Source organism: Poecilia reticulata, linkage group LG1, assembly GCF_000633615.1.
Source record: "Poecilia reticulata strain Guanapo linkage group LG1, Guppy_female_1.0+MT, whole genome shotgun sequence".
NCBI classification, from domain to species: domain Eukaryota; kingdom Metazoa; phylum Chordata; class Actinopteri; order Cyprinodontiformes; family Poeciliidae; genus Poecilia; species Poecilia reticulata.
Window position 1 is genome coordinate 9,151,289 of NC_024331.1, and position 11,390 is coordinate 9,162,678.

The 11,390-nt window shown below is 44.0% G+C and overlaps 1 protein-coding gene across 1 annotated transcript in view; it reads right to left on the reverse strand.

The window, feature by feature from the left end:
- LOC103464021 (adenylate cyclase 9) overlaps positions 1 to 8,815 on the reverse strand; it is a 40,792-nt gene extending 31,977 nt beyond the window's left edge. Inside the window, exon 1 of the mRNA XM_017305613.1 lies at positions 6,905 to 8,815. Coding sequence (XP_017161102.1) covers positions 6,905 to 8,774 — 1,870 coding nt within the window. The 5' untranslated portion in view covers positions 8,775 to 8,815. The remainder of the gene's footprint in view (positions 1 to 6,904) is intronic.
- Positions 8,816 to 11,390: the final 2,575 nt, after the last annotated feature.

Sequence of the window (11,390 nt, forward strand, 5' to 3'; positions counted from 1 at the left end):
TTAGATTAAGAATAAAACTCCAGTCGGAAGTTGACGTCCACTCACAATGGAAATGAATCTCATTAATTTCGGGAATGTCATTGTTTCATTTGGGCTATTCTTAGTTTGGGCTGCAATGATTATACTGAATATGAAGATTTGAAATTATTATTGCACCTCGTCTTTCAATCTAACTGGCACAGTTAATTGGGTTAATTGTGATTAATTGACCATTAAAATAATCACCAACTAACTTGGTAATCAGCTAATTATTAATTGGAGTATACAGACTCTGTATAAGGCTATTTGCCGAAAGAACACAACCCTCAGAGCAGTAAATAAGTAAAAAAAACTCTACAAAAAATACACACAACTTGCCAGTGGTGCAAAAAGTGGGTATGCAGGGTATGAAACGCATGGGGTCGCAGCACCAGAGGGGGCACCAAAACCCCATCTGGAGGGGGCGGCGCGCCGATGATGTTTTCCCATACACTTCAGCGCGCCTTACGCTCCTTCACCTCGCGCACATAACGAGGTAAATGTAGCGAGTTTTACCCTTCACGTATCGTCGGGGGGGAGGAGCGAGTGAGCGTCGCTCCTTCACCCTGACGTTCCTTACCTCGGGCGGGGGGGAGGGGGATCTATGTTTTCGCATCCACCTGAATAATGTGTAGTTGCGCAACTGCAACTTGCATTTAAATGTATGGATACACTCCCACTAACGTGGCTTTTTTAACAGCACTGGAGCCGCCATCAGCCTTAGTGTAAGCTTTTCAAAGCTATTTTGTTGTGTGCTTGGGATCGTTTTCTTTCTGGAAGACTCAAATGTTGCCATGTTTTGACCATCTGGCCCAAACAGTCTGCCTCAGCTGGAAGAAATGTCCTGTGAATGTTCAGGAACAAACCAGGAACCAGCATGGAGTGGAAACTACGACAGCAACATCAGTGTCACTGTTCACTGTGAAAACAGCTTCACATGGTCATGAGCTGAGCGGGGGGCTCCCTGCTCGATGGAAACATGTAGCTCCCCCAGGTGGACAATATAAATGTCTTGGAGAAAAAGTGTCGCCTTCAACGGAACCAAACATTAGCTGGCAAGAGTTGGGACAGAGATTGAGCTTCTGACAACCAGCATGTTTAAAGGCATCGATGTGAGGCTTTCAAACTCGAGAGAACACTTCCTGTTGTGAGACACGGTGGTGGTACCATCATGCTGAGGGTCTGGCATGCTGCCAATGGCCCTGATACACCAAGCAGCTCCACCTTAATTGAACAGCTGGATGGTTTCAGGATGGGTAAGTCATTTTTCCAACAGGAAAGTGGAATGGATAAAACAGGTCACCATTAGGCTTCCGGGTCGGCCCTGACCTCAACCCGACCTTTTGAAACAACGATAGAAAGCAGAGGCCTTGACAGGAAACCGACCTACAAATCAACACAATCCTTTCTAACTTGAGAGCAAAACTGATGCCTCAAAAAATTATTCAAATTATATGTGGCATTATTAGTCCACAGCAGAAAAATAAATGGTACAAATAACTTGGGGTTGAAACGACTAATCAGATGAATCATTTACTGCGATAATAATCGATTAAGTTAGTGATCGATTAATCATTAACTGGCTTATGCTGACTCAAAAAAAAAAGCCATTTGGTGGAAAAATACAACACACTCAGCAATTAAGGTAAAACTGTACAAAGAAAATAAGATACAATATGTTTCAGCCAAAACTACTGGAGTAGTAAAGCTTCACCAGGTTCAGATTTACTAAAGCAATGCTACGGTATTGCATTTTAAGCTATAAAATGTTTATTTTATGTAAAACAAAAGAAAAAAAAGTAATGAATTATTTGTTTATTTGTATCATTTAACGCATTTCTAATATTGCAAAAAAAAAAAGGCTTAAGTGGTTAAATTAAAGAATCGTCAGAATAATCAATAGATTAATCGATTACTAAAATAAGCATCAGTTTAAGACCTAAAATAAATTACCAAAAAACGTACAAAAGAAATAATTCGCACAATGAACTGAACTTTTGAACAGTGTACTGTATAGTCAGAACTGTGGGACAGCGATGACTGCGGTTAGTTACGAACACAGTCCTGTTCTCTCACGTTCACCATTCCTGCTGAATACGTTCTTCAGTCTAACAGAAAACACTTCCACCATCCTCACATTTGCTAACATTAGTATGTTAACATATATATATTTTAAAGCTACGTTAATTTTTTAAAGCGGTTGCAGCTCCTCAAATCAGAATCAGCGTTCCAGCCTCACTTCTCTCTCTCTCTCCCTCTCTGAACAGCAAACTGCTGCTCTGTGTTTCGGCGGAGTAACTAGATGCCATTCAATCTCCGCTTTTCTCTCCTACAACAAAAGCTGCTTGTCAATATCCCTCTCTTGTACTGTTTGCCAGCCTGGAAATAGAGAGTGATGGCACCATTTAGAGCCAAGAGTGAATACACTCTGACATAAGGCCCGACAATAGAGCAGACAGTTTCTTTTCACCAGTGACCTAAGATTAGACATCCCACCAGGAATTCCCTGCTGGAGAGATTAGTTTCTGTGATACAGGCTCGCTCCGAGTTTGTTTGTGTGCGTGTGTGTGTGTATGTGTGTTTGTTTTTTGTGGCGTGTCTACACGAAACACTGGTGAAAATCTATGTTTTATACTTCACAACATGTTACTATAGATCATTTAACCCTAACCCTAACTCGATCTGGGACTTTAGTCTAAAAACACCGTTTGATAAGGACTCCAACCTCTAAGACTTTAGTTGAAACGCCGTTTAACTGGGACAATCTGTACTTATCTTGTTCAGTTTGATAGATCCGTTTATTTTGTTACAAGAAAATACATGTGCTTGCTGTAAATGCACTAACATAATTTCACTATTTAATTCATCGGCTTGAAATCAGGGAATGCACAACATCAGTTCATTTTATAAGTCAGCCTAATCAATCAAAGTCACATTGAAGTAATGCTAATCGGTGTGAGGCGATTAACCAATCGGATTCCAGTGCGACTCATCAACAGCTTATTTTATTTTATGGTGGACAGCTATGAAGGAATTATTAAATAAACACTAAAATAATCACCAAATATAATATTTACAGACATTACTTCTTTTGGTATTTACAGGTGAGGAACTACATTTTGAAGAATGCAACAACCAAAATGTCTCTGATTGTGAAAATCAGTTATTTAAGCTAAAATTATAAGCTCTATTAAGACCTCTTGTAGCTTTAAAAAAAAAAACAAGATCCTTTTCCATTAGCACTGAGTGTAATCCAATGTATATGTTACTGGGAGTTACTGGGATTCTTAAGAAGAGCTGTGGAGAAACACCTGTACAGGACGCTGACATTCTGTGCCAGGAAATGTTTGAGCTAGATAACAGATAAGGCTCCATCCACACAATAGCAACAAACTGTCCTTGAACATGTGTTGCTGGACTTTCTAACTAGTAAATTACACAATAGAGAAAATGTGTTTCATAATATTTTGCACTCCTTTATACTGTATACTGGTCTGGATATTTCTGCTATTTTTTTCCATAGCCTTACATAATATATTGCAATAATGTGTCTTCATTTCTTTACTTTTTTGTGTGTGTCTGAGCCGGGGTAATGTTAATGTTGATGTTACTGTACGGTTGCTTGTTTGTCTGTGTTAAAGTACAGAAATAACCAATAAACATATGTTGGAAAAAAATAACATAACGACATGTGATTTTTACAGTATAACGACATTGAGGCGTCGTAGCATTGAGGTAGCGCTGGTGAAAGCTACATAGATAATGGACTTGTCCCACTCAGAGCTGAAGCACAGTATTTCCTGAGAAAGGCTCCAATATGCTGTCGGGTTCAAACGAACATCACTCGCCCCAAACAGATTTATTTGTTCACGTGAATCATAAATCCTCACAGCACTGCGGGATTTTCCGTGAAGTACCACAGGGTTCAGTCAGTTCTCTTTGCTTTGCGTTTGATTCCGATTGGTAAAAACCATCAGACAGCACGGGATGCAATTCCACTGTTTCGCTGATAAAACTCACCTATATTCAGAAATCCCACAGAATCCGATCTGGTAAGTAGACTACAGGTATGTCTGGAAGACATAAAAAAAACCTAGATGTCTGAACACTTTCTGCTTTTAAATACAGACAAGACAGAAGTTGTCGTCTTTGGAGTCAAACCTTCGAGAAGCAGACTGGTTCACCGCACTGCGTACCGTTAAGCTGGCATCTGGTAACAAATGGAGAACCTTGGTGTCATCCTTGACCACGATTTACTTAAATTCCATATAAACCAGTTTCCTAGGACCTTCCTCTTTCACCATTACAAAATTGTGAAAGTTAGAAATATCCTGTCCTGCAGCAAAACTAGTCAACACATCTGTTACTTTAACCTGAACTATTGTAGAAGAGTGTACTTAAAAACTCGGATGGAAATTAAAAACAGAGATCATTGCCGTTCTTCACTGGCTCCCTGTTGAATCCACAATACGCCTGGTCACATATAAGTCCCTTAATAATTAAGATTTGATTGTTCCATGTGTTCCTCTAACAGAGCGCCTCGCTCTCAGACTGCAGGACTGGTTCCTAGAGTGGGAGGCTGATCCTTTACTTATCAGGCTCCTCTTCTGTAGAACCAGGGCCCAGTTTTAGACACCCTGTCTACTTTTCAAGACCAAACGTAAAACTGTCGTTTTACATAAAGCTCAAAGTTGGAGCGATTAGCTCGGGGCTAATCTGTGTTTCTCTCCTAGAGGAGGCGTCTAAATGACCTTCTGCTGCCAGTGACTTCCCTTTTTCTTTGACATAGAAAGTACTCCTGGATCAGCGCTTCTCTGCGTGTGAACGTTTCGCCTTCTGGAACCGACCCAGTTGCCTGCATCAGATGGCCGCTCACGCCGAGCCAGGTTCTGTTGGAGGCGTCTTCCTGTTAAAGGGGATTTCTCCCCCCCACTGTTTCTACATGCATGCTCAGTATGAGGGACCTCTGCCAAGATAAAGACTCAATGCGTCTGACTGTTGCTCCAACTGAGGAGGATCGATCGCCGTTATAGTGACTCGATACAATCTGATGGGTTTCCATACTCTTTGACCAATCTGAGTGATAAAATGAACTTTTCTGCATTACTTAGTAGCTGAAATTGAGTCCGAATACGCATGTAATTGACTCTAGATCCATCAGAATGACTGAACTGACGACATGTATGTAGAAATTGGATGTTTTCCTAAAGTAAGGTAAGGGTTAGGGTTTTATTTATATTGCACATTTTCAGCAACAAGGCAGTTCAAAGTGCTCTACATGAATTAGGAACAAAATCACAAAAGAAAAACAAAAAGCACTCCACAATTTATAAATCTGGATAAACTAACAGGAAAGAAAAGTAAGAGTATAAATCTATATATTGGTTCCCCATGTTTAATAAGAATACGGCGTCTGTAAGTTATAAACTAGCTGGAGTTTCTCTGGATTCTTGTTCTGAGTTTCTATGTTTGCTCTAGTAGTTTCAATGTGTTGAGAGATGACATTTGTTGTGAATGAGAGCTATGCAAATAAATTGAACTGAATTAATTACTTAATAATTCAATAAACTGTATACAACTTTAATAACTGAAAACATTCATCTACTGTATTTGCAGTTTTAATGTAATTGCAATGCTTTAAACCTCTTAACTATCATGAGGACAAAATGTTTTTGGGGTGACAGTTAAGAGGTTAATTAATTATTTCATGTATTTACTTGTTAATTACATTTTGCTATACAATGTAAACAACCTGCTGCATTTGTTTTGTTTTATTCAATTTTCATGTGATTTTCAGTTAAATAAAAACTCAAAATAGAAATCTAGATGACATACAAGTGTCTAGATTTCTATTTTGAAATCAGCCTTCCACTAAAGTTCGCGGACGCAGCGCGACGAGCACTCGCGCAATCTACTGAAGCCCACCGCTATGGCCCATCTAAGAACAGTAAATCCAGCCGGCCCTCACCTTATCAACGGCAAAATCTCAGCTCACGCCGCCCAGCAGCGGCGTCAGAAACACAAACACAACCAGAGCGCGAGCCAAAAAGAGAGCTAAAACAAAATCCACGAGAGGGCCACAACCTTGTCTGCATCTAAACAAGCTTATCAAACACACCAGCTTTCTGACAGTCGCACATTTAAGCCCTCTCTCCAAATGTAATTTTATCTGGTGATCCTTGAGCTGTCGGCATCCATTTATGTTGTTGTTATGCAAGTTGCAAACAGTCGTCTGCAGCGAGGGTTTCAAAATCCATTTGTTACATCTGAAGATTAACGGTCCTAATCTCGGTGGCACAAGCATGCATGATTCAAAATACACCTGCAGAGCCGTGCCCCAGAATGTCAAGACCACACAGATCCCTCTGCAAAACCTCCGTTTGGTGTAATTAGGATTTTAAACGAAGAGGGTGATCCACGTTCCCTAAATACATCTGTTGAAAGTTCCTAATATAGACCATGTGATTTATTTTCAGATACTAGGAAATGTGGAGTGACACCCAGAACGTTTAAAAATAAAACCTGCCTACACTTCAGGTGCTCCAATCTGAGAGTTATATTCTGATCTCTGCTTAATTTTGACTGGATTAGGGGGTCGGATAACATCGTTCTGCTCTGTCTGATCATGCACTGACCCCGGCCAGGCCTGATCAGTGCACACACTCGGCGTACTGCCAGGCTATATACCCTCTTGAAGAGTAGTATTCTTGAACGGTGATGATTTTTCAAGCCTCTACTGCAGTTAAAGTGCTTTTTTATGTGATAACATTGCGACGCAAAAACAACTCTGAAGATGATCTTATGGCAGCTGTCTCAGCTGGCTTGGCATTTTAAGTGAATTCATTCTCCAACCTGGTGAGGAAATCAGAGGTAAGCAGCCACTTACCTTTCAGTTTCTCGATTGCACTCTGCCCTGCTCTCTCGGCCACCTGCCCGTCCTCCCTCTGGTAGCGGTCGTCCAGGAACTGGGCAGTAGCTTCGGACAGATGAACCTTCCCCGCCATGCCCAGCTGCTCCATCAAGTTCGCCAGATTGACGTCGTTCGACCACACGTCAAACTTGAACCTCTTCATTCCCAGGATCCCACACAGCACGGTGCCCGTGTGGACGCCGACCCGCATGTTGACCGTCTCGCACGTCTCCTGGCAGAACTGCTCGATGGCCTGGATCATGCCGAGTCCCATCTCGACGCAGCAGTACGCGTGGTCTGGTCTGGGATCGGGGCACCCTGCCACGCAGTAGTAGCAGTCTCCCAGCGTGCTGATCTTTTCGCAGCAGGTCAATTCGCAGAGTCTGTCAAAACGTCCAAACAGGTCGTTGAGGAGACCCACCAGGGCCGGCGCCTTCTTGTTGGCGGACATTTTTGTGAAGCCCACAATGTCGGCGAAGAGGATGCTGACAGGCTCCATGCGTGTCATGTTAAAGGGTCTGAATATTATCTGTCCTCGGGGTATTGAGGTCTTTTTACGTCTGTGATTGCTATGAGGGTTATTCTTAGAACTTATAACACTTTGGCTTTGTAGAGCTCCTCCGCTCCCGCCGCTGCCCACTGCCACAGCCGAGGCAGAGCAGGCGCCGGAGGAATATCTCTTGCCCGAATTCTCACCGCCGCCCTCATCATCGCCCTGCTTCCTCAGCTCGTCTGCAACTCGTCTCGGCATGACCGAGTGGATCATCCTTTCCTTCAAGGCCTTCTCCACCTCCAAGTCTTTGCCGTGCATTATGGCTTGGCCCACTTTAAGAAAGGTGTTGCGGGATCGCACCTCGGACATGATAAAAAGATGAATGCCAATGACGTGCGCGCACAGGTGGAGTAGACCCTTGCCCGGTCCAAGCCAGAGGAGCGTGTTTTGCAAACTTGACACCTGTCCAGTAGCTTCATAATTCCTCTGAAGCAGGGGCAGCCATCCTAAAGCCTCGAATAAGACAGAATACAGGAGGCTCAGCATCACTGAGGCATACAGACGGACATGGAGGACGCTGTATACCAATAGCAGGACCTCGATGCAGAGGGAAAAGGTGCCAACGGGGGAGATGCAGGACATCTGAGGTGGAATCTCTTTGTTCAGAGAGGTGTACGATGCGTTCACTTCGGCAGCCCAGTCATAGGTAGCAGTTTGCATCTGTGGAGCCAAAGTGATGGCAAACGTAAGGACTATTAGCAGCAGGGAGGTCTGGTTGTACAGCCACATGTACGGCTTGGTGAAGGTGAATAAAAACAGAAGCACCAGCAAGGCCAGAAAGGAGGCAGTGGGGGCGAGGAAGGTCACGGGACGACAGCGGTCACTGTTCACCCCAAAGTACACCCCCCAGAGTAGGGAAGCCACTGCCAGGTAGAAGAGGACATAGCGGAAGCGCCTCTGCTTCTGTGGAAAGCACCTTTCCTGGCAGGCATCCTCCAGGACGGAGGAGTCAAACTTGGGGTCCCAGCACTGGGCGGCGGAGCGTTCAAACAGCGGAGGGGCCTTCTTCTGCACATGGGAAGTGTAAGTTATGACGGGTCTGGAGTCTGCTGAGCTGCAGCTGGAGGAGATACTGTACTTGTGGAGGGCAGGTTTCACTTTACTGGCACCCCCCCCTCCTCCCACTCCTCCTTCACTCTTTGCAACCCGAAGTGGCTCATGAGGCTGTTGCTGCTGCATCCGGGTGGAATTATTGGCAATCCGCACCGTGATGGCGCCATCACCCCTGGCTGAGTCGCAGCTCACCTCGGTGCCGTGCATAAGAAGCTGCCTGTGATGTTGCAGAGTGGCCATGTTGACTAGTGCTGACGAGCGGAGGCGATGGGAGATGGGAGGGGGGTGGGAGGGGGGAGGCGGTCACTGAGGTGTTGAATCAATCAGTAATTTACTCTGGTGCCGCCGAGTCAAATCAGGGAAGGTGAAGGAGGACAGACACTGACATGGGAGGCAGAACAAGAAAAAAAAAAAAAAGAAAAAAAGGTTTTTGTCGGAAAATTTACACTGAAGGGAGGAGTGGGAGGGGGGGAAGGGGGGACAGACGAGTCGGCTACGCGCAGTCACTCACATTAAGACGCTCACAGAACACCATTATCCGAGCCGTAGCTTTGCCTTTGCGTCAGTACTCGCGTTGCACGCATCCCTCTCCACAGAGGTTGTCCGGTGTGCTCTCCAGCTGCGGTGCAAACAATCTCATCATCACGTCTCCTGCCTCCTGGACTCGGCATCCTTCTCGGCAAGCTGGTAGCGGTGCAACAGATTTCTCTTCTTCAAATGTGCACGACGGTCGATTATCAGCCACTGAATGAGCGCAATTGGAAAGTTTCTCCCATCGTTGCTTAATTGGGTTGTTTGAATGAGGAACAATAATAATGATGATGATGATGATGATAATAGTAGCCGTCAACAGTTGGTTACAAAGGCTGTACTGTCCTGCATAACTCCTCTATTTATGCTCCTTTTCCACGAATAAAATACTACATGTACGAGCAGCAACCGGTGCTACGAAGAAAAAAAATATATAAAATTGCACTTATTAGAAATAATACAGATGCAAAATAATAATAATAATAATAATAATAATTAATAGCTTATCAAAAGAGAACGGCGACCTTAAACGGATGCAAAGTCTTAAAGTAGTTAATTAAAAAGTGTGCGAGCTGTAATTACCTCCCACTGCATCCACTCTAATGCACGGCTCAGTGCGCGAAGGCTTTCCATTTCTCATTCCCAAGATTCCCCTGCCATCTTTATTGCAGCAGCCCCTCTCCATTTTATATTATTATTCTTTATTTTTTTGCAACAAAACGCGAGTGTTTTCTTTTCTTTTTTTTCTTTTTTTTTTTTTTGGGACACCCGACTCACAGAGGAGGCCCCTGACAGCCAGGCCTATTCCCACGGATGCAGCCCCGTCCTTTCCTGAACTCTCAGCTCCGGATCTCCTCTGTTTATTCCCTCCCCCTCTCCCTCTCTCTCTCTCTCTTTCTCTCTCCGCTTTTCCCAAAGAGAGGGTCTCAGGGTCTGCCTCCCCTCCTCCTCCCCCCTTTTCAAAGAGTCATGATTCGCACTAGTAAAAGAAAGAAAGAAAGAAAAAAAACTCTCCATGCACTGCCCCGGATCTTTTTCTTTTTTTTTCTTTTAGCCTGTGTTTTGCCTCTGCTGGGAGTGTCTGCAACTTGTTGCGCGCAGTTGGCAAAACATACATGCAGCTACGGGGAAAGGCTTCGCTTCGGACCAAGCTGGGCTATAAATAGTGATGATCAAAACTCTTGCAAATAACACCACCCCGCTGCATGTAAAAAGGAAATACTATTTTTTTTTTCTTTTTTTCTTGAACTTCTTCCCAGAAGCACGAGGGTTGCTTAGGCTAAAAATGTTATGGTAAAGCCTCCACCCCCCATCTCAAAAGCCTCCCAACTGCCAAACTTTTCTTTCTCTTTCTCTCTCCTTCTCTCTCTCTCTCTCTCTCTCTTCCAGGCCGTATTTCCTGCGTTTGGAGCGGAGACCCAGTTAGAAGTCTCTGCTTATTTGGAGATGAGGCTGGATTTCCTCCTCTCGCATTCCCTTGGTGCAAAGACGGGAGAAAATCCACAGAGCGGCTCTGGCTCTTGGTGATCCTCGTTTGGATTATCCAGAAAGAAAGAAAGAAAGAAAGAAAGAAAGGGGGTTAAAAAACACACTCTCCTTATCTCCAGATCGCAAGCAATTCCTCAGGTCTGGGTAGCGCTAGTTTTCGCTGGCATGCATGTGTCCAACAAACACAACGCTGTGCGCTCCGGCGGTGGTGCGTCCTCTTCCGTCCGTTCTGTGGCTGGTTGCCACCCTTTCTCTCTCTCTCCCCCCCACCTCCACACCTCAGCCCCTCCCTGCCTTAGCTCTCGGACGTAGTTAGAGTCTGGATAAAAACAAAAAAGACAGACGGCTGTCTGCTTCTCCGTCTCGTCCGGGCGACAGAAAGCTCCTCACTCTTGTAACTGCCACCATCTTCACTGCAAGTGGGTCGGAAATCCTTCCCCAGCTGTTGTGGCGGTGCTGGTTGGCCAGACCAGGCAGTCTGCGAAGTTAACTGCGATCCTCAAGAACACTACTTCCGGTTTTGGGTCTATATATTAAAAAATAAATAAAAAAAATTTGAATTAGTACATTTAGAGAAATGTACCGGCGATATTCTACAGGTTCATCACGATCGAAATTTATTTTAGTAGTCCAGTCATGGCGTTCTGTTCTTGAAAACGTCAATATTCAGTTTCTCAGAAAATTTGATGATTACATCACACCAATGAAAAAGTACCTTTAGGAGGGAAAAGTTATTTTGTGAGCATGACCAAGACAATCATAAGGAAGACTCACAATTAAAAATATAGCATAGCTCAGATTTTAATACTACTAGTAAAAAAAAAAAAAAATTATATA